Genomic DNA, 24,260 nt, shown 5'->3' on the forward strand with positions numbered 1-24,260 from the left:
TCTGGATTCATTACACATCAACTGAACTATTTCAAGCCTTTTATTATTTGAATATTGCTGATTTTGGCTTACAGCTGAAAAAAACTCAAAAATCCTATCTCAAAATATTAGAATACTTCCTCAGACCAAGTAAAAAAATAATTTTATAACAGCAAAACTAAATCAAACATTTGAAAATTTCCATTGATGCACTCAGTACTTGGTTGGGAATCCTTTTGCACGGATTACTGCATCAATCCGGCGTGGCATGGAGGCAATCAGCCTGTGGCATTGCTGAGGTGTTATTGATGCCCAGGATGCTTCGATAGCGGCCTTCAGCTCATTTGCATTTGTAGGTCTGGTGTCTTTCATCTTCTTCTTAACTATACCCCACAAATTCTCGATGGGGTTCAGGTCAGGGGAATTAGCAGGCCAATCAAGGACAGTGATGCCATGGTCAGTGCACCAGTTACTGGTGGTTTTGGCACTGTAGGCAGGTGCCAGATCATGCTGGAAAATGAAATCCTCATCTCCATAGAGCTTTTCAGCAGATGGAAGCATGTAGTGCTCTAAAATCACTTGGTACACAGTTGCATTTACTCTGGACTTGATGAAACACAGTGGACCAACACCAGCAGCTGACATGGCTCCCCAAACCATTGCTGACTGTGGGAACTTCACAATGGATTTCAAGCAACTTGGATTTTGCTCCTTTCTCCAGACTCTGGCGCCTTGACTTCCAAATGAAATGCAAAACTTGCTTTCGTCTGAAAAGAGGACTTTGGACCACTCTGCAACTGTCCAGTGCTTCTTCTCCATAGCCCAAGTCAGACGCTTCTTCCGTTGTCTTGAGTTCAGAAGTGGCTTGACCATGGGAATACGGCTATTGTAGCCCATTTCCCGGACACGTCTGTGAACTGTGGCTTTTGATACCTGGACTCCAGCTTCAGCCCACTGTCTTTGAAGCTCCCCCAAATTCTGGAAGCGGCTCTTCTTCACAATTTTGTTAAGGCTGCGGTCATCTCTCTTGGTTGTGCAGTGTTTCCGGCCACATTTTTCCCTTCCAACAGACTTTTTGTGGATATGCTTTGAAACTGCACTCTGTGAACAGCCTGCTCTTTGAGAAATTTCTTTTTGTGTCTTACCCTCCTGATGGAGGGTATCAATGATGGTCCTCTGGACAGCAGTCAGATCAGCAGTCTTCCCCATACTTGTGATTTAGTTTACTGAACCAAGTGTTTTTAAGGCTCAGGAAACCCTCGCAAGGTGTTTCGAGTTAATTAGATGATTCAGGTGATTAGTTGAATAGCCTACTTGTATACTTTTTCATGATATTCTAATATTTTGAGTTTTCTTAAGCTGTAAGCCAAATTCAGCAATATTCAAATAATAATAGGCTTAAAATAGTTCAGTTGATGTGTAATGAATCCAGAATGTATGACATTTTTGTTTTTTAATTGCATTACAGAAAATAAAGAACTTTATCACAATATTCTAATTTTCTGAGACAGTCCTGTACTTTTGGAAGATGGGCTTCAATTGTAAGACTTCTTTCTCCTCTGTGGTAAAAAGTGGCCGAAAAAAAAGTGATCCAACCATTTCCTCAACCGCATTAAGCTTTCTTATTCCTCTTTCATTTCAAATAAAACGGCACGCCCCTTCTTAGCACCAACCATATTGAATGGATGCAGAGGTTTTAAACAATAAAAATGTCAACGTTCCTAGCGCACTGGAGATACAGTACAGTGTGTTTGAACACAAGCTGGGAAGAGGAAGCCGGATTTCTTCTTTAGGATGTATGCCGGGTGAGCTCTCACAGCGCCACACGCCAGTAGTGGCGGAAATAATTACTACAGCACTGTCTTGTACAAGGAAAAAGGTGCACAATACAACATCGAGCTTACAGCAATGTCTGGATATTTTTCGACATCCCTAAAAAAATGTCTGTATCTACCGTTTTGCATAAGTCGAATGTTCGTAAATAGGCGAGTGTCTGTACTGTATAATTGTAAATAAAATTTTCATGTTTCAAAAAAGGGTGTAAAGAGAAGAAAAAGCTGTGCATGTTGCAAAAATACCCTCAAAATATTATTTGGTGAGTTTTTCATATCATATATAAGGCGCAACAGACTTTAAAGCGCATGAAACTAAGACTATAGCAAGGGATACATTAAATAAAAAAACAGAAAATACATAAAAACCTGCATCATAGAACATAAATATTAGAATATTGTGTTTCACAACCAAATTAACTTAGCCATAAATGGTTACCGTATGTGGAAACATTTAAATGGAATTATGCATTTCTTATCTTATTGATATATTTTTTTACCTAAAAGGTGCACCAGATTATAAGGTGACCTTTCAAATTTGGGGTTTTTAGGTCCGCAGTCTGGAAAATAAGGTACATGAATGCTGTGTGACTAAAAAAGAATGGTTGGCGGACCACAAACGGCCACGAAGCCATTATTTTGCCAACCTTGAACCTGATTATTCACCTATGAGCGCAGACATGTGATTGGAATTTCTAAATCAAACATAGGGGCCGTGAGACAGAACTAGCCTGTTTGGTGATGCAATCCGGCCTGCCATAAATGTCTTAGTACGTCAAAAAGAAGTGAGTCACCATGTCATTTCTATAAAAACTTATGCTTTTTTTTTATATACATGGAAACTAAATATTCTCTCTGTCCGCTAGAGGCTTGTCATTTGTGTATCGTGTGGTGAGTTGGTTCAGGTGTAAATCTGAATCCACTCAACTGTTAAATTAAACTAGTTACCACATTTCAAGTCAAACATGAAAATTATGGATACGAATACATGAGTTGTGGTTAGAAATCCCTTAGAGATCCCTCGCCATTTTTGAATTTAATATGTAGTGTTACCAATATAGGCTGAAGGATAGGAACTCAATATGGTTAAGCAGTTAACAGCAGTACATTTAAGACTTAAGTCATTTTTTTGTCTTTTGTATTAAGGCATGAAAGGATACGTTAGACAAATGGATTGTTTATCTTTTGCTCCACCCCGTCCTGGAGACATTAGCTGGAAGTGGTGTCCGGATCTTGAAAGGCAGAGCCAGTGCTATTAGGTCATAGTGTTAAATTGTTTGATGGAATAAGTCGGGGTTAAGCAAAGCCTCAAAGAGACGCTTACGTAACTCTATTTGATTACAACGTTTGAGTTTTTTTTTCGTGCGTCTGTTCCTTTCTTCTGGAAAATAAACTTTTTTTTTTTTTGCTTTTGTTTTCTACGATGCTTCCTTGTTGCTTTAATGTTGTTCGGGTTTGGGGAATATTTGGAGATCAAATGTGCAGGTTGCGAGCCTCCATTCGTGTGCAGGAGACCAAAGATAAAGATGTTTTTTTTTTTTCTTTTAATAACAGACCTCTTATCTCTTTGTTCTTATGAAAGATGTTTTAGTATTTCATGTTCACCTTCAAAGCCCTCTGTTTCCTGATTTTCTCTTTATAGCGCCAGTAAAATAACTTGAATGTTTTATCTTCATGAATAGGGTACACTTAAAAATTCATTTAAAGTCGTACAAAATATTGTTTCAACGGCTAAACTGTATGAATTATGTGTTTTTATAACAAAAGTATTACAAATGTATTTTACAGGTATACCTAACGGGTGACATAGTAACAAAGTTGAAGGTTCAGCATTAAATCCTCTAGTTTCATATTGATAGGAAATGGACTGCATTTATAAAGCACTTTCTAAGTCACTGAAGACCTCCTAAATTGCTTTACAATGTATTCCACACTTAATTTTTTTCTTTTTTTTTAATCATTCAACATTAAAAAATAAACATAATTTCCCTTTTTCACATCTAGATATTTTATGACATTTTTCATTGAACCTATATTTGGCTGCAACAATTGATCATTTTAATCCTGCTTGATGAAAAAATTCGATAAGTCAACAATATGTACATATAAAACCAGAATTTATTTTTCGATCAAACACAACAAGTTGTCCTGGTCCTGATGCAGCAAAGTAGCAAAGCATCCCCAGTTAAAGTCAGTTTAAAAAAGACCCTGGTCAAAAATCGCATCCTTGGGAGAGTTCCCAGGTGAACACCCCTGCTGTCAAATAGGTTCTGGAGTGGCCAAGTCAAAGTCCGTATTTAAATCCAGTTGATATGCTGTGGTGTGACCTTAAACGGGCATGTCAAGGTAAGAAACCTTTCAATATGGGCAGATTTTAAACTATTTTGCAAAGAAGAGTGGGTCAACATTCCTACACAGCATTGTGAAATACGCATTGCCAATTATCGTAAACATTTGATTTCTGTTATCACTGCCATGAATGGCCTAACTCGCTATCAGGTTAAGGGGATAATTACTTTTTCACATAGGGCCAGATATGTTTTGAATAATTTTGTGTCTAAATAAATTGAATCAATGTTTAAAAACTGCATTTTGTTACTCGTTAAGTTTTCTCTGTGTTCTATCAGAATTGGTTTGAGGATCTGAGACAATTATGAGTGATAGATATGCAAAAAACTCATAAATCAGGAAGGGAGCACATCGTTTTTTATGGCACTATAGTGTTCGTGTCGAGGCACTCCCAAAAACTACAAACACAATCGATAGACAACTGCTTTTGTGTTGTCTGCTTTTGAGAGCTTTCTAATACCCCCTGGCAGCAAATTTTGGCACTGCAGCTCCTGGCCACTGACCACTCCTAGCAGCCAAATCCAAGTCAAGTCATGTTTATTTGTATAGCCCTTAATTGCAAGGAGTCTCAAAGGGCGACACAGATTATTGCAAACTACAGACTAGTATTACACCAACCCTTGATCGAAAACCTACATGAGGGCAAGGAAAAACTCAGAAACCTCAACCTGAGGAAAATGAAGAAACCTTGAGAAGGGACCTCATATGAGGTAATCCCCCTTCCAGGATGACCAGGCTGCAACAGATGTTGCAATAATAAACAGATATTGTCAACATTAAATATAGGTCATTCATAAGCTATATAATATAAGTGTGTTTTAAACCTAGATTTTAACAGTTCCACTGGGGTTTCACATGGTACCCATGCATGATTTTACCAACAGAACCTTAAAATCACATCTTAATCCAATCTTCTATCGGCCAGGCAATGTCGGGCCATTTGCTACTTGTCATGTCATAAATTAAATCTAATCAAGAAAAGTATTAAAGTATCAAAACACTTATTGATTTTGAATTGTTTTATACATATTAGTTCAACAAACGCCAAATACCAAAACACCAAAAAAGCCCCACTGTTGAAGTTTCTTGCTGACGAACATCATAGACCCAAAGAGAGGATTACCTTTTGTTGGCTCTGATATTTAGTTTTTCTGCTCCCAAAAATATATTTTTCAATTAATGGTGCACTGTTTAAAAATAAAAGGGCGGACGCTACAGTTTTGTTGCTTTAAACACTTTGTAGATTATTGTACTTTGGAATTACTTCACTTGCCTGTGAAGCCCACTGACACTCGCTGGGAGTGTTATGTCATTCCTGGCAGCCTGGTAAAAATAATTTGCTAAGAAGTGTACAGGAATATTAAAACATACTTGACTTACATAATGTTCCAATTGATACTTTGACATCCTTTGTGTGTTTGAAAGATTTGCAAGCATGTAGGCTGTAGAAGATCACATATTCAGCCTGGCACTTTTGTATCCGCGCTGTGCACAGTCACATTTTTAACTCTGCTTTGATTTTATGACGGTGTGTCATTTTGGCAGCATGACCCTATTTGGACTCGGTTACAGTCACTCATCAAAATTGGCTGCCCCAATTTTGCCAGGGTGATTTTCCTCACCATGATTCTCGTTCAATAGTCTCAGACAGCAATTACGATATTCAGTTTGCGGCCTGTTATTTGAGCTAAGAGCCCCTGAAGTCACTCATCTTTTCTGAGGCACTTTCTTTGATAGTTTATGTCAGTGGTATCCCATGTCAACTCGGGGTTAATAATAATGGCTTAGCTGGGTATCATTTTCATGATTTTTATGAGGTTCAATCTGTGGTGTGCTACGGTCTTCTTTGAGTTGAGGTCACGCAAACGAGACTTTCGTCATTGATTTTCGTCACAAGAAAACTTTTGTCACCTTGGATACAAGTCTGGTAGTGCACTCATTACGACAGCAAAATTGATGTTTACTGATTTTTGATTCAGTATGAAACGCTAGGGGTGACTTCACCCCCCTGAAAATCTTGTTGAAATCGATGGATGTAAAAATAATTAAGGCACTGCTGAATGGAAGGTCAGGAATGGAGGAATACTAATAAATATTCTGGCGTGATAGGTGAATTTATTTATTCGTTCATTTTTGTGCTGATGTCAATCGAGTATTCAATCAGCCATTTTATTGGGATGCCTTAAACTCATTTTTTGCAGTGTTGAGAGTAAAAAAGTAATGACTAAAAATTGTATCGTTCACTCAAAAGTGGGAAATATAAGACATATATTGAAATGAAATTAAACGTGATGTTATTTTCTTTTTTTTTTTTAATATTTCAGTATTTTTTTATTCAATGGTTGCAGCTTCACACTGCAAAACATACACTTAATTAATAGATTAATATCCTATTGTTTGCTGTTATATATTTATTCAATTAATTAATAAATTAGTGTTTCCCCCTTCATTTTGTTTCTGCCAACAAAACATAGTCAGCCATAATCCGAAAGAAGATATTGGTTTATTTTAGGGTTGCAACTCACAGCTATTTTAATAATCGATGAACCGGTCGATGTTTTTTTTTTCTGATTAAATTATGAATTTGATAGAAGGAAAGAACATTTTTAATTTCCTCTTCTTCATTCAAATATTGAAGGGTTGGTCAGATAGAAAAATAGTGCACAAAACAGGAGATTCCTACGTATAACAAGTCCAAGTGTTTGTCAAATTGCTTAACAATACTCAAAAACACTTGCAAATATTTAAGATACGTTTTTTATGAAGTGTAAGAAAAATAACTGACATCGGCTGAGAATACCAGTACTTAGTCGGAATAAGACCTCGTGCATCAAAATACGGTCTTAAGGCGCCCTCTGTTGGATCAAAGTGATGCTACAAGCATTTCCCCTCATCTTCATAACAAAATTCAATGCACTCGTGTTGGCATTGAACAAGCGTGCTAAGGACTCATGAACCACGCGGCGCAACAAATTGATGATGGAATTCATTGCCAACCTTTATAAGAATCAGTTTTAAGCGATTTTATCACTTCACTGTTGCAGCCCCAATGGAGATTCCCGATGTGGAGTGATAGGCCAATCATTGACTTGATTTTTTATTTTTGTGTTGAAATCAAATGGATATTAAATTGTTTTGGGTTGCCTTAAATTACTGATATGTTTGATAAGCGTGGCATTTCTTTGCATTTTTTAGGCTGAAAAGTAATCCCTTAAAAAGTTTATAATTCATACATGTGTTTTAAATAAAAATAAGGTGAATTATTTAATGTATGCATCCAGTCAAAATGTATTCGTTTTTTCTTATTTAACTATAAAACATGCGTTAGTTTATTCATAATCCAAAAGAAGATATTAGTAAATTTAATTTTCCAGTGAAAAAAGTTAATAAAGCACCAAAAGCAATGGATCCAATGTACAGTATTTATGTGTACTGCTAAACATGCTTTATACTATGTAAAACCATCTATTTGTATCATTGAAACACTGCAGGGTTATTATTTCAACTACCAATGGGAGGCAGCAGGGCAAGCAAGTTTTTACATTGTCACGGATTAAAGTGGCTGCTTAATTCTTATTCAGCAACACTTTAATTACACCTTGACAAATAATGTACAAGTGCTGTGTAAATACTATAAGCTGTTACGAATAGAAGCAGGTGGTCATGTTTTGACTCCAATTGGTTTGTTTTAAGCATAACTGAGATGTTTACAAAGAAAATATCATTCTAGCTAATCTCTACAAACTGAATGTGGACAGAATGTTATAATCAAAGATGTTTGTGAACAAAGGTGGGGGTTTTTGTACGGAAAACAAACTGCCGTATTTATTCATGCATAAAACACTTTTTTTTCCTAAAAAAAAACTTAAAGATGCACGAGGTTTTTCATTTGAGCAATGATCAGTCGAAAATGATCCCTGACCACAATCGCAAAACATTGGATGCAACGGTAATCGAAGCTAGGTTGCGGTGGTGAGAGCGCCGAATCCTAAACACTCGACCACTTGGATATAGATGAGGTAGGGAAAGGTAGTAGATTCACTGTATCATTCAATTGCGTTATTTAGGTGAGTTTTATAGTGCAAAAATATGGTAATATCGTTAAAAATAATAATCAGTGACATCTTGTGGTGAGCGATAAAAATTTGAGATAGCAACCCGGCAAGCAGGAAGCTAACAGAGGAAGCTGATAAAAGCAAGAGAGAGTTAAGCAGAGGGAGAGAAGCAGCAGGGGCTTGAATCATTGGATCATGAACGCCCACCAGCAAGCCCTAGCTGTGAAATATAAGCGGCGGTCGACCCACTGGGTCTAAAACGCTGAAATGACCACCAGGGGCTAATTCCGTTTTTCTTCTTCGAGTATCTGTTGCGGAAATATGTCAGGAAGCACGTCAGCTCTTTTTAAGGTCACTTCCTTAGCAATATAATTATAATTTGTAGACCTATTTTGAATTTTAAAAAGTCCTGGTTTAAAACACACCCACACACACACAATGTATTTACCAGACTATAAGAAAGGCCTACATTTCTTGACCCGTGATTGTTTGTATAAAAAAAAAATTGGTATGATAGTTCATGTATTTTTACCAAGTGTTCAAATCAAAAAAACTTGCTATTCAAAATAGGGTGCTCTGAGTAGAGTGATGAGCAACAAGAGGGGACTGTATGAGAGTGTGAATGTGCCGACTGTGTTGCATGGTGCAGAGACTTGGAGCCTGAACGCAGATTTGAGAAGGAAATTAAATGTTTTGGAAAAGAAGTGTTTGAGGAGTATGTTAGGAGTGACAAGATTGGATGGAGTGAGAAAGGAAATTGTGAGAGACAGAACTTGAGTAGTAGTGGAACTGAGCAAGCGTGTGGATAAGAGAGTACTCGGTTGATTTGGACACTTGGAGAGGATGGATGAGGAGCTAATGTTGAAGATGATCTACAGAGCAGAAGTAAGTGGAAGGAGACCAATAGGAAGGTCGCGATTGATGTGGATGGATGGTGGGATGTTTATACGCCTTCTAAGGGATGGGCAGGGCACATCTATGATGCGGCAGGGGTAAACCAGTGAAGGCTGTCGGGCTCTGCTGTTGAACAGAAGAGTGTGTTGTGTCACCCTGACCCGAGTGACATAGCTGCTTTCTTGTGTCCTGTTTCATCTGGAGGGACGGAAGCCTGACCAACTTGGGTGCTGAGGTTCTTAACTTGTTTGGGCATTTGGGTTGGCCATGGTCCCAAAAAAATTGTGTGTGTTTTTTGCTACTTTTTCCCTTTTTTATCTACTTTGTTTTTGTATGTGTTTGTCTTGCTGTCGGTCCCCCCTCTCGAGGGATATGATCAGGATACATACATAGATGGATAAATTCAAATCAATGTTTTTTTCTTTGTTTCTACTGAATTTTTTTTGTACCACTAAGTGGCACTCAGTTTTACACATTGTCCATGTAAAATTTTGCCCCTTGTGTTAACCTAAACATGTCACCATTATTATTTTTCCCGTAACATCATTTTATTGAGCCTTTTTGTCATTTTTCTCTCTATTTCTGCAGCACTTACAGTTCCCCTGAAAATAGTTTTTAGTGTTTTGCTATTTTATGACAATTTTGTTTGTAATGATGCAATTATTTTTACAAAAAGTCGTAGATACTTTGGTCTGAAGGCACCCTCTGCCGAACCAAAGTGGTACTACAACCTTTAACCTCACAATACAATGCAATCCACTTATTGGCATTATTTTACCTGTTTGGTGGCTCATAAATCGAGTGATACACAAAATAGATTATGTCATTTGTTGCCGACACTTTTAAAAATTTGAGTCTATTCCCGGGGTGGCGAATACGCGGCTCTTTGCCTTACTATATTCTCTATATACTGTGGCTCTTTGCCTCGTTCCATGTTTAGTTTTTTCCCCCCTCTTAGAACAGACTTAAATCCATCAGAGTTAATAACATATAATAAATAATGTTTTGAAATTAATATGGCAGATTTGTTGTTTTTATGCTGGTCCGGACACTTAACTGACTGCCAATCATCTGCGTAGGTTACGTCTAATGCCGGTCAGTGCGTGGTATGGCTCTTTGACTCTCACAGTTAAAAATTTCGTCTCTTTGTGTCAAACTTGTTCGCCACCCCTGGTCTATTCAATGTTATCGATTTGTTGTTGTAGCCCTTATTATGATATACATTCATGTTTAAAAAAAATAAAATAATAATAATATATATATATATATATATATATATATATATATATATATGGCCCGGCAACGCCATGCTTTCTGCTAAGGTGTTTGACAAGGACAATTTCCCTCAATGCCGGGCCATGTTTATTCATTTTGTTGGTATTTATTGGGGGTGCCTGTAGAATACTGGAAGAGACCCAGAAATTGCAAGAAGACTCCCATTTGCTCTTTTCATCCTGAGTCTACGACCATGAGAAAAAGTGGCCTAAAAAGGATGCTTAAGCACCAGTTGCACTTGACGCCGTGTCATCAGTAACAATGAGGAGTAAGTGTTCATGTACTTAAAGTGTCCTAAAGGTAGAAAAAGCCACTATAAAATCGAAAGCGCATTTATCATTTACAGTAAGTGCAGGCAGTGCATTTTTTTCACTTATTGGGGACGTTAAAATGGATTCCCTGCAGCTCCGCGTGTACGCTATCAAAGGAACCCTCCGGGCTTTGCCACCACGATCTGTGTTTACATCATCTTGTTCCTCGTGCTAAATGTCTCCCCGTCAACATTCGGTTGAGTTGATGGAAATGTTGGCTTTGCGTTAATAAGGCCACATTTTTCTCCTTGACATGACAGGAGATTGTTGTACAAGCCGCCTGCTGTCAACTACAAAATGCTGACCCGACAGCAGATGGTGGACATGCCGTTTGCAACAATGAAAGGTGTCAAATGCCCGTGTTGGACAAACAACGATGACAACCGCATTTGTCTTCACTCGCTCGATGACTTATGGGACGCTCTAATTTTAGAAACAACAGACTGCAAACTAAAAATGAATGATTTTTTTTCTTTTTAACGCGTGCTCTTGTATCACATGCACCCCGTATTCTTATTAAAAATGGTATACATTTCTCAGCTCAGATTTTGTTGTTGGGCGCAACAAGAATCAAACCCGGGTTGCGGAATTAAGAGTGCCAATTCCTAATCACTGGACCACCAGTGATAAAGATGACAAAGGAAAAGGCATTATCATAGTCCCACCATTTCTTTTCCCATTATCATGCTAATTTGGTTGTACGTTTCATATGTTACAATGACAATAAGTATTATTCCATTCCAAGAATTGTAGGTGTTACAGCTCACTAAGCCCAGTTGTTACTAGGTTTTAAATACCGGAACAGAAAAAACTTCTAACAGGAAAATGGGAGCCTAACAAAAGAAGGGCTGCATTAAATAACAGCAAACAAGGATAGTAGAACATCAACAGGACCAGATCAAGAGACTGGTGGAAGTATGCCCAAGAAAATAACTTAATACAACAGCTAAAATGAAAGTTAATCCGGCTAACCAACTTCCCCCTTCCCACCAAAAGCCGCAATTGCAGTAAATCTCTAACTGACCATCCATACATTTTCTACTCCACTTATCCTGAGCACGGTCCCAGGGGGGTGCTGGAGCCAGTCCCAGTTTCAGGCAGTGGGACACCCTGAACTGGTTACCAGCCAATTACAGAGACATAGAACTCACTTGCTCATTCATACCAAGAGACAATTTGGACCTTCCAGTTAACCGGACATACATGTTTTTGGAATGTGGTAGGAAACCGGAGTGCCTGGAGGAAACCCGGGGAATGAACATGCAAACACATGCCGTAATAGTACCAAACAACATTTATTGAGCATGTGCGACCATGATTAAAAAATGTATTTACAACCTAATCTATGAACACAATTCCAAAATAAAATTTACAATGAATTTATTTAATGTCCTTTAGAGTCTGGTTTACTATTAGATGCACAAAAGATTTATTTCCCCCTCGTGCTTTTTTTTTTGCGTTTCAGGAAGACTTTGTGTTTTCTCTATTCTCTAACATGGTACAGTGACTTCCGCGACTTGGCGCGTGTGTTGCACAGTTCTGAGGTCATGGGTTCAAATCCAGCTACCAGCCTTCCTGTGCGGAGTTTGCATGTTCTCCCCGTGTCTGCGTGTGTTTCCTCTGGGCACTCCAGTTTCCTCCCACATTCCAAAAACATGCATGTCAGGGTAATTGGCCGGTCCAAATTGTCCCTAGTGAGTGAATTGTCTGTCCCTGTGTGCCCTGCAACCTGCTGGCAACCAGTTCAGGGTGTCCACTTCCCGGAGATAGCTGGGATGGGCTCCAGCACCCTCGCGACCCTACTGAGGATAAGCGGTGCAGATAATGGGTGGATGGATGGTACAGTGACTAAAAATTGATTGTGTGATAGGAAATCAAACCTAATGCCTTTTCGTGTGTCATCTGCATTCTTACTGGTCTAGTGGATAGGATACGGCGCTCTCTGCCGCGATCCTGGTTTGAATTCCGTTGCATCTGATGTTTTGCAACTTTGATCGGCGATATATTTGACATATTTCAATGCACAAATATAGTATTATTTATATTTTGTAAAACCATATGCCCTATTGTAGTTTTAAATCCATGCGCCTTATATTTACGTGCGCCTTATATATGAAAACAAATATCACAAATCGCGTCTGCCGTATAGTGTGGAAAATATGACAATACGAATGCTTTTATTTTTAGATTCCATTCTGACAGCAATAATGGTCCAACACATCTTTTAGCTCAAGATAATAAAGGCGCATAAAATGCCATATTTGTTTCAGGGTTTTTTCATCAACTATGGTTATTGTCATATTACATGTTCAATGGCTTTGAGTGGGCGCAATACAAAATGGGGATTATTTCACTCTTGAAAGGCTCCCAGATAAACACATTCTACTTTTGGATTCAAACCATTAATCTGCTTTTCAAATCATAATCCGCTTAAAAATAATGCCGTAAAGGGTTACCTGTGAGCATCTGTGTGAATAGCATGACGATATCGGGAATTTACATATTGAATCGACGTGATTTATTCGTATCAGGGTTACTCAGACAATATGTCATCTGAATTCTACACCGGAATAGGAATGCTGGCCAAGGTGTAAAGTGTTAGGGAAAAATTGGTTTGTTAAATTACATTATGTAAGATATACGCGGCACACATAACTCCAGAAGTGATGCGGCCACGGGTTTATGGTAGCCATGTTGATGGATCGCAAAGAGATTAATGAATTGAGTGCAATGCAGTCCTCTATTATCTGATTGCTGCTGCTCCTCCCTTTTGCAACGTGAAAGAAGAATGAGCTCCTTAGTAGTTGTTGGCACCTAATGTGTGTTTGGATAGCAAATTAGACAAACAATGGTTACTCTTCTTTTTCGCTGTATTTAAACTTGAGGACGTTAGATCCTTAGGCCGCTGGTTCGAATACAGCTCGAAGGACCACATTTTAAGTTTAAACTTTTGTTGACACTCAAAATAAGGCCAGAAGACATCAATTGATTTGAAACTTGGAAGGAGGACCGGGGGAGGTGATCTCAGATGAGAAAATTCCATCCCTTCCTAAAGCTCTCCTAGCACCCTTTTTTTATTAACTCTCCAAGGTTTGCAAACAACAGATGAGCCCTAAAGGGTGTGGATACCAAAGAACGGCAACATGATTGGCCAATAGCGACAATAGTTTAAGCAACGGACAAGAGTGATGCAAATAAGGATCGGGCATCCCATGAAATCTCCTTTGCACTTGTCCAATGGTAACAAATTTATCAGACACAAAGGATTCTGCTTTGCTTTATAATATCCCGGTGATACACTTTTTTCCTCAGTGCTTCTCAAATATATCAATCAATCCTTTTTCTCTTGTGGGTCTTTTTATTTTTCAGTATTTCGAAACCATTGAATATAAAAAAAATAGCCAAGAAATAGAATAGCATTTCATTGTAGCAACCTTAACAGAACACTTTGTTGGCTTAGAAAAAAGCCTCTTGTTCAAAGCCTCTAGGGTTATCATTTTTAAGACAACCATAGACTATTTCTACTTTTGATTTTTTGGGGATTTGTATTTTCTAGACACGCTGACTCAAACATACATTAATTTATACTTTGTCTATACACAATCTATTTTGAAAAAACATCAGAGAAGCATCTGGTTTCACCTTAATTCCAAACTGTTCTTACACAATCAATATCTTATAGATCCTTCCGATCGCTATTGACATTTTTTTATATGATACTAGGATTTTTCATTTGAACCTTTATCAAAATTGCGCAGCCAGGGATAATTTGGATTAGCCAACTAACTTAAAATGCATGTTTTTTTTGAATGTGGGAGGAAACCCACACAGGCACAGAGAGAACATGCAAACTCCACACAGGTAGGTTTGTAACTGAATTGGGACCCATGTCTTTAGAAGTGTCCGACAGATGCGCCCTTCTTCTTACTTTTAGGATTTAATTTCCATTACTTTTCTAGTTTTTTGGGGTTGTGGGATTCATGATTTTTCAAAAATTACTGTCATACCCGTTTAAGTAATGCAGCAATATATTTTCTTTTTTTTAACCTGTGCATTCCTGCCAAGAATCTTCCATATTTCAAGTGTTCTCTGTTGTAATCAGAATATTATGTGTAAGTTGACCTGTTAGTACATTTCAAACTTTAGTGTTCTCCAGACTCATTACCTGATATTTTACTACCGTCATTTAGATATTAGTGTCAAATAGAGCTTTTGGGGAAAATCTAATTGCAATTTTTCTTGCTAGTATTGTGATTTTCGCTAGTTTTGGTATTTGTGTTAACCCTTGGATACCAGTACATACACTCTTCCAAGAGTAGGGTCGATAATTGTGGGGAGAAAATAAAAATACGATTGTGATCATGTCATACACATACATTCACATGTTTTATGAGGAATACCTGGAATACAAAATATTACAACTTTTTTTTATTTTCAAAAAAATTGAAGGACGTTTGTATCCAAGGGTTAATACCACTGACATGCTTTGACCTGTCAGCGAGTGGTAAGATTGTTGAGAAGCAACTAAGTGACTTTATGATGTCACCAGTTACTGGTCTTTTTGGAGTCTCCAGACACTTTTGGAAACGCCTAGACATACCCTTAGAAAAAGGTGCATAATACTTACGTTTACTTTTATCTGATTGGGATCAAATTTGACCTGGGACCACATAAGTGTTCAGGCGAGAATACAAGCCTGTGTGTTCCAACTTACATTGTTCAATGTTGGTCGCATTTGCAGTGATTATTTCAGTTGGGTATAAAACTTCAGAGTGTTACCTTTTAAAAGAGACCAAAACCGTCCAGATTATCCAAACGGTTCAGCAAAAGCATTCCATTTACTTCGGGTACATCTTGGTTTGAGATTTTAGGTGAATTTTACAGGATTATTAAGATGTTGAATTTGAGTGAAGAGCGCCCTCCAGTGGGGCTTTCTTAGGGTTGCTGGCTATAAATCGTTGAAAAAAAACGCAGTGTTATGCAATTACACTATCGCACGACTCACATCTCAATCGATTAGATTTCGGGTAATCGTGCAGCCCTAGCGTCAAAAAAATTAACTCAGGTTAGCCCTTAGAGGCTCGACGACCCAAACTAGATTTAACTCCAAATTGAGTTGAAGCTACTTTTAAGCTCTGAGTTAACTTAAATTAACCATTGTTTTGACAGCAGTAGTAAATATATTATTTTAAACTGATTATTGCCAAATGTAAGTCTTCACACAGTTTCCCACGCAGAAAATGCTTGTGGTTACTCATGATCAGTTAGTAGTATAAATGCGGACATTGTACAAACTGTGGGAGAAAAAAAGACTCCTCTACAAGGTACAATAATTGTGCATTGCTTGATCTGTCTTACTATATCACTGATCACAATTGCATAACATTGTCTGCAACAGAATTCAAACTTTTGGTTTGTGGTATTCGTATCAACTAGACCACTTGGGATACAGACGATACATTAAAACACATTGGGTTTTATCTCATCGTCACACTATTTCAGTCACTCTACCACCATGTTGATGTCTGCGGTGTGCTGCCAATTTGCAGTTTTCATGAAGCGCACGACATTTCGAATTGAATTTAGGGGAAAAGGCATTGTGAAAAGTAATTAAGTTTTTTTTAACTGAACGAAGACGGGGGCATCGTGGGAGGTAATTAGTTTGTCCTGGATGATATAATGCATGGCCTCATGTATTCAAAACGGTTGTCACTTACAATGCTTATTTTGAAACAACATAATCTCTACTGCAACGTATTTAATTCTGTGATTAAAAAATGTGGTTAAGATCCAGCCCACACCCGGTGTTGATTCCCATTGCATCTAACGTTTATGCAATTGTGAACAACCGTCCATGTTCCTTGCGGCCGGCCTGGTGGCAAGGATGCGGTGCTCTTACAATTGGTTTCTGGTTCGATCCATGTTACCAACATTGTTATGCAATTGTGGTCAAGGATAAAATCTATCGTCTGATTAATAATTGCACAAATATGGGGACACAACCAATCTTCTTGGCATATTGGAATTGATACATTAGCTTCTACTAATGAAACTGTGAGGATCGTCTTTCTTTTGCAAGGGTTTTCTGTTGCCTGGTTCTTGCACAAAACCCAAGTGTCCTTGCTTTAATCATAATAATGTTGTTGTTGTTTTTTTCAAACCTAAAGCTATGGTGATTAGAAAACACTGAGATTGTTCCTGTTATGTGTGAGAATAAGAATGGTTATGGGTGGGTTTGTTCCAGTTGGTTAAACAATTGATAATTCCTAAATAATCCTGGATCACACTGTTGTTTCGGGAGACTCAAGGACAAGGTCCCTGGCTGTAAGGTGTTTATGCTTAGCAAAGAGTAAATCCGTTCACCAACTGAGACGGATTCACATGTCTTTTTTCACAAGACAGCTGCAAAGTTGGCCCATATCTGACGGGAATGGGAGCATGAATATTGTGTTAACCCAGAAAAAGTTGCAATCCACGCTTGCTTCCTTGTTCCCCTGATCCTTCAGCTTTTATTGTTGCATTGGCCCATTGTATCCGAGAAGAGATCAAGGGGACCCATGTCGATTTTGGATTATTTCTTTGTAAAAGTGCCACTGTAGGGGATAGAGGATTAAAAGAGCAGACAGTGGATTGGGATTCTACAGGAAGTTAGTTTGCTGTACTCACTGAACTGTCTTTTCCCTTAGTTTGCCGGCACTGTGAATTGGCTCAATTGTGTATTGTGTGTTTGCTTCAAATAGTTGTGGTCCTGTAGGAAAATAGCACCAGAACCGTTTGAAAAACAGTTTTATGAATATCTCTTCCTACAGGAGCATTAGTGAAACAGCATCGTTCCACTTAACATGGGTCATTTTAAGGGCGAATTGGAAACTAGCTGGCTGTTTTAGGAATATGGATGCGATGTTTCAAATGCATTGTCATACAACATTGTTTGACAGAGACTGATCGTGGCAACCGTATCAGCAGTTTGTACAACCTCTCGCTATTTATGTTTGCAGGAAGCCATGGACCACGAGGCTGGTCGACGCTATACCCGGAATGTGCCGCCAAGAACCAATCGCCTGTAGACATCGCTGACAAACATACTCTGATTTCGAACGAATACCAGGAGCTGGAGCTTGTCAACTTCAACACTGAGTCCTCCAACCAGACCACCATGAAAAACACTGGGAAAACAGGTCAGCGTCTGGAACAAATGTTTCACAAGAGCGATGTTGCAAACTAATAATAATGAACTAATTCAGAATCTGTTCTTTTATACCAGTAGTTGTGGCCAGCGCTGTGGCAAGATTTCAGTATGACACAGTAGTTGTCAGAAAGGAGAGGAACAAAATCTAAATTGAGTATGAAGTTTTTATTTTCGAATACCAATCTCAAATTACGTAAAAATGTGTTATATTTTAAAACATATAAAGGTTTTGGTGCTGCTCATCAGTAAGTATCAAGCCCCTCTGAATGATTTCAGTATGATAACTCACCGTTAGATTGCAAGAGTTACTCTGATAAGGTATTTGTCCACACATTGAGGAACACCACACTTCCCTTTGTTGCTTCTAATATGGTGAGTAGGCGATATGACGCAGTGTGGTGATATTCGGAGCTTTTTCCTTTCAAAGAAATATGACAAAGTCACATTGTCTGATGAGAGAAGTACGACGTTACATGTACGTTCGCAGGAACGCAGTCACCTGATGTTCACGGTGGCCGAAAACAAATACATTAACGAGACGTTTTTCTCAGAATGTTTTCAAAAAACTTGGCAATGTTCAACAGTTGTTTACCAAACAATAGTAAAAGATAGAAATCCAGTTCTTTTCTTCTGAAAGATGAGCTTTCTCTTGATATGTCCTCTGCCTTATAGAACACGATTTTCTGTAGTACTTAGTCAAAATCGCAATTATCAGTGAAAAATCTCTGTCATTGAATGAGTTAAGAAAAACAAAATCATCCCGATATAAATATGGGGTGAAACGAGCAGAGAAACTGCAAATCTGAACGGTTGTTTCGTTGGTCCATACTTGAGCTTCCTCACAAAAGCCGATCCACGGTCTGTTAGAAAACGACACCTGTTTGTTTGTATTCAAGCCTCGGCTGCAGATGCCAGCGTGAGTGACAAGGAATTCAACACTCTTCTTCCCATATGCCAATGTGAAGACTGCATTTGGCTCTTTTTCTCTCCTTCTTCTGACGAATGTACAATTCCATTCACCTTGAGACAGCAGGTGGCCGACATGTGACAGTTTGCTATAAAGACAGATGAGGCGCCACAGTAGTGTCTGCATGTCCCTTTTTTTTCCTTAAAGAGGTGTTTTGTTAGAATTTGTTATTGTGTGTTTTTTTTTTTGTTTATATTCTTTGTGAATTTATATCCAGCTGTGCTTGTTTCTGAAGATGCTATATAACTTATTCAAAGCCATCCAATTTAAAATTGTATGGTTGACATCTGTATGCTGTCGATCGCAGAGCATGAAAGTACGGACTGAAGGGGAATTAAGAGTGCCCCTGCTCTCGTAGTGCTATAACTGGTTCTATCAATTACTTTAAAGTGCAACGCTGCCCGACCTACGAACGAGTTAGGTTCCAGACAATTGTTCGTAAGTTGAATTTGTTCGTAAGTTGCTTTAGTGATATATTTTGTATGTTTGCGGTTTATGTAAGTGTGTTTAAGGCATGTATAAGTAACCTGTAATATTTTTTACTAAAATAAAAATGTATAAAATAATATGCTCTATATAAATAAATCAAGTTGAGTTTAACTACTTTAGGAAGATGCGCTTCAAGAGGTCCTCCTCCGTAGGAAAAAGTGGCCGGGAAAAAAAACTTTTTCTCAAACGCATCAAGCTTTCTTATTCCACTTTTGTTTAAAAAGAAACGGCTCGCCTTTTCTTTACACTTTACACCAACCATATTGAATAGATGCATGAGATATTGAACAATAAAAACGTCAAAATTCTTAGCGTGCTAGCAATACTGTACAGTACTGTCTTCTTCGGTGTGGATGCTGGGTGACCTCTCACAGCGCCACACGGCGGGAAGAAGCACTACACTACTATCCTATACCCGGAAAAAGATGCACACAATACAAAATCTAACTTACAGCAATGTCTGGATATTTTTCGACATCCTGAAAAAAAAGACCGTATCTGCCGGAATCCGTGAGTTGAATGTACGTAAGTCGGACGCGTCTATACTTATAAATTAGCAAGTGCACATAGCTTTGACTGTTTTTTTCTTCCTTTTAAAATTGTCTTCACATTATCGTTTTAGATTTATTTACAAATTAATATGAGGTTAAATTACATTTCAATAGAGTGCAGTCAAATATTTTTTTCTATAATACATTGTTGTTGTTGTAATTTACTTATTCTGAATATGCATCACAAGAAGTGCACGGCATCCTGATCATTGTCAAAACATTTTGGCATATGAAAACATGTAATAATGGAAAAAAAGAAAATTGAGGAAGCTACATAAACCACAAAACAAAGTAATAGAAAACAAAAGACATTGAAACCTAAAAACAAACCCCATCAACAGGCTCAAGTATTTCTTAACAAATAAAAATACTCTATAAATATGTTTCCATTCGTTTTTACTGATAACTTCCGTACTGTCAACTCATAATTTTAAAAATAATCATGCCACTTTATTGCACAACTTTATTGATGAAAGACACGATCCACTTTACCTCACATTAAACTTTGTTGCCATCGTCTGTACATTATGAAAAACCTTCTAGTCGGGAACCCAAACTTGAAGGGGCAAAAATGTATAAGCGTCGTACAAGCCTTAAAAGTAATGAAATACATTCTATATGTCTGTATAGTCATTATAAACATTCAGAATTTGTCCTTTTGCCCTTTTACAGAAACCATATGTATTTGCACCATCACATTCTTTTGAGAAAGTGACAGGGAGCCACTAGGGAGCCTCAAAGTGTCGCTTGCGGCTCCAGAGCAGGTTTAGCAGGTAGAAAAGTCCAACTTTCTGGCGATCGAAAGCATCCTCCTCTACCTTTTTGCCCCTGCTGCCAATGCTTGTGTCGGTCCGAAGCATTTTGTTGCCTTTAAAACCTTTTTGAGAAACTTGAAAATAAAAAAGATTTGCGCCCACTTAATGTAGGTTTGTAAAGCTGTTTTACGTATGGGGGTAAAACCAGACCATTGACAGGCAGTCAGACACAAGCAGCAAATGAGTGGGGCAACAGTTTAGCCAATCAGAATTCACAATGACAATACACAAAGTAGCGAAATGACGAAACAGCAAGGGATAATTGCTTCCTATTAGAAAGATATTATGTACATCTAAACATGTTTTACACACAGACACATTTTGAATCTGGCCCCAGTAGAACTTAGCCACCCAAAACACCCCTGTATTTCTCTCCCTTGACTTATCTGAATCCATAGAAAAGTGGTGTTGAAAACCCTGACCTGAATTGATACCTTGCACCTTTAGCGGTGTATCTCTGAAAGTGGTGTCATCTTTTGCATTTAATCATAATGAGAGTTGTTAGCTTCCATGACAACCAAGGCCACTGAAATAGCTGAGAGAATGCTTATTTGCATGGATAAAAAAATACGCTTTTTAATACTTGCTGACAACCTAGTGGAAAATCAAATCAGAAGAGAGGGCGGGTAAGTCCATGCAAACATTTGTATGTTAGTAAGAGAACCATAACCCTTTAATATTCTGACTCCCTGCTGTGTCTGTCGGGTGTCACTGAAATACATCATGATACATATCATTGGAACGCTCAAGAGGTCCATTTCAAAATATACTCATCACAGAAACATTATGATCCATCTGAAACAAGAAAAGAAAACTATTAAGCCAGGAAAACTCCCATCTTGATATTCATGTGTGCAACCATGTTTTTTTTTTACATCTGTGAGAGTCCAGCCGTGTAAAATATTTATTTTTAAACACGCGATAGATTAAACAAAAATCTGATGAAGAGCAGTTATGCATCGAATGACATTGCTTGTTGCTAGCTGTCTGTTAGGCCCCGTAATTCCTGTTTACAAATAAACAGACTCGTCAGATTACATTCCAATACTTACCGTTAGTCCTGACCTTCCGATTGACACAACTCTCGGCCAAGAGCAAGGCTTTTCTTCATGGTCCACAGCCTGAATTAAACATTAATGGTAGTAACCAAATTGAATGATGGTTGACACATTTTTGGGCCAATGAAAATCCAAACCTAATTATATGCCATTTTCCAGGGGTGTATTCAAATGAAAGCCAGAAATAACGTGCACAAAGAGATCCGCGCTTCATTTCTATGCACCACCATTACGCTCAGGTGTGCACAATCATTGATTGACTTCAGGAAAGATAATTCAAGCATTTACAACTATTTCAAAATGTCTAAAAATGGCCAAAGTGAAAGAGACATTTGTTAAGGCTTTAGTGTTGTTAACTGCTCGTCCCTAAATGGTCACTTTTGGAAAAGCTTAAACCTACCCTTGGACAAATGTGTACAATGTTTAGTTTTTCAGATTGTGATCAAATTTGACAAGGCACCAGGTAAGGCTTCAAGCTTTTTACTGACCTGTTTTCCAGCTAAGAGGATTTTAGGCAAATTTTACAAGAACGTCAAAGGGTTAAAGTCACATGTTATGCATTTCGGGTCCCAGTGCAAGTTAGCTAATCTTGGAGTTATATGGTCAATCTCCTAACAGTTAATTGTTGGTAAAATGCAGTTTTTGCTTTGCCTGTATGGACCAGATTAGTATATTGACAGTGTGGTTCATTCCTGCGGAGGCCAATCTTTGTGGTCCCCAAAAATGTGTCCTTCCCCTGCATTTGTTGGTCCACTGAGAGTATAGTTTTCCAGTACCACTTTGTTTTACGAAATCATTTTGCAGGGAAGTAGATTCCCAGTTGAAAGAATGAGCGTGCTTTCCCTTGCTTGTGACCATGCCAAAGAATCGTTGAGCTAACTACTAGCAATGGGATAGTTTTAAAATACTGTGAGTGAAAGCACATATTGCAATGAGGACCAGCATGGGAGTTGGAGGGTGGCTCACACTTCAGATGTTTTTTATTGGCTTTGTTGGTTGAGAGAAACTGACTAAAACGTTGTATTTTCCATAGAACAGGCAACAACTCATGTGTCTGGTCAAGTCATTTTTATTTGTATAGCTATTAATTCCCAAAAGTCAAACGGCTGCACAGAGCACCATTACACCATCCTCTGATCTGAAACCTCCTTGAGGGCAAGGAAAAGGTCAGAAATTTTAGCATGAGGGCAATGAAGAAACTATGAGAAGGGGCCACACATGAGGTAACCCCCCTTCCAGGTAACCAGGCTGAAATGGATGTTGCAAAGGCATCACCATCAATACAGGTAATAACAGAATGTCCAGTTGACAGCTTCCTGCCCTTAAAACTTGACCGACGCCGCACGTCCTAGATATAGGCATACATCAGGTCCAAGTGCCAGTATGATGGCTCAAAATGCATGCTCAGGGAAACAATTAGGCTTATCTTTCTCCCTGAAGAGCTGGAATACAAGAGTATGAGGTCAACATCACTCAGCAAAGATTTAAAGACTTCTATTGAGGTTGGAGATTGTATCTAAGAGCGCAAAGCATTTCGCAACACCGTGGTTCTTAATGGATAATGCTCTCAAATCTGCAGATTTTTTCTTGGCTCTTGGAATCATTCGTTGACCAACATTTTCTGTTTCAAGGCTCGAGCAGGAAAATAGGGGAATGTAGCTTGAATAATGACGAAGATACCTTGACAACGAGGCGTTAACAAAGCTTGGGATATTAGAAGTAATCAAAAGTGAAAAATAAAATTTTTGCCTGTGGATCCACATTGGTGACTAACAAAAAACACTCCTGGTATTTTAGATTTATGTTCGGCCTAGACATTCGGGTCGGGTCGGGCCTTAAATATCAATCATTACATTCCGTTTCAAGCCAAGCTGGTCTTCTTACTCCCTGACTTGTTTTTCAGTCATCCGTCCTGATGGTGTCTGCATGCTCGAAGGAGAACCCTTCATCCTCCTCTCCAGTCCTTACAACTAAAGTAAAAAAAAAATAGGGTTTGCTTCGGACTATGTCCCTAGGAGAAAGGTCTTATGGTGTGGGTTTATAAAACGCTTTTCAAGTCACGGAAGACCTCCCAAAGTGCTTTACATTGTGCTTCAAACTAACTCACCGATAGCGGCATTAGCCATGCAAGGCTTTTACCTGCTTATCGGTGGCATTAGGGATCAATGTCTTGCCCAAGGACACTTCGATATTTACCCCAGAGGAGCTGGGAACTGAATCTGCCACTTCTCAGCCCCGAAACAAGCGCTCTACCTCCTGAGCTATTGCCGACCCAAGTTAGTTTGTTGGAGTTAGGCTGGTTTGGACTTTAGTTCCCTCAGTCCGGGTCGAGCTGCATTTTTTAGGCCCGATCGTAGCTCTAGTTTGGTCATCACAAAATGTATTCATTTAGCTAAAAGTAGTCTGCTGCCAAGACCTTACAAACTCTGCTTCTAATTTGGAAAGTCAATATCATTATCCAGTCAGTCTTAAAAGTTCCCTTTTATCGATTCCCCA

The 24,260-nt window shown here is 38.5% G+C and overlaps 1 protein-coding gene across 1 annotated transcript in view; it reads left to right on the forward strand.

The window, feature by feature from the left end:
- Window positions 1-24,260, forward strand: part of ca16b (carbonic anhydrase XVI b) — a 252,954-nt gene that overhangs the window by 107,345 nt on the left and 121,349 nt on the right. The window contains exon 3 of the mRNA XM_088338154.1: window positions 17,694-17,873. Within this exon, the coding sequence (XP_088194280.1) occupies window positions 17,694-17,873 (180 nt within the window). The remainder of the gene's footprint in view (window positions 1-17,693; window positions 17,874-24,260) is intronic.

The sequence above is a fragment of the Urocampus carinirostris genome, chromosome 6, assembly GCF_059441175.1.
Source record: "Urocampus carinirostris isolate Australia breed hairy pipefish chromosome 6, RoL_Ucar_1.0, whole genome shotgun sequence".
Classification (NCBI taxonomy): Eukaryota; Metazoa; Chordata; class Actinopteri; order Syngnathiformes; family Syngnathidae; genus Urocampus; species Urocampus carinirostris.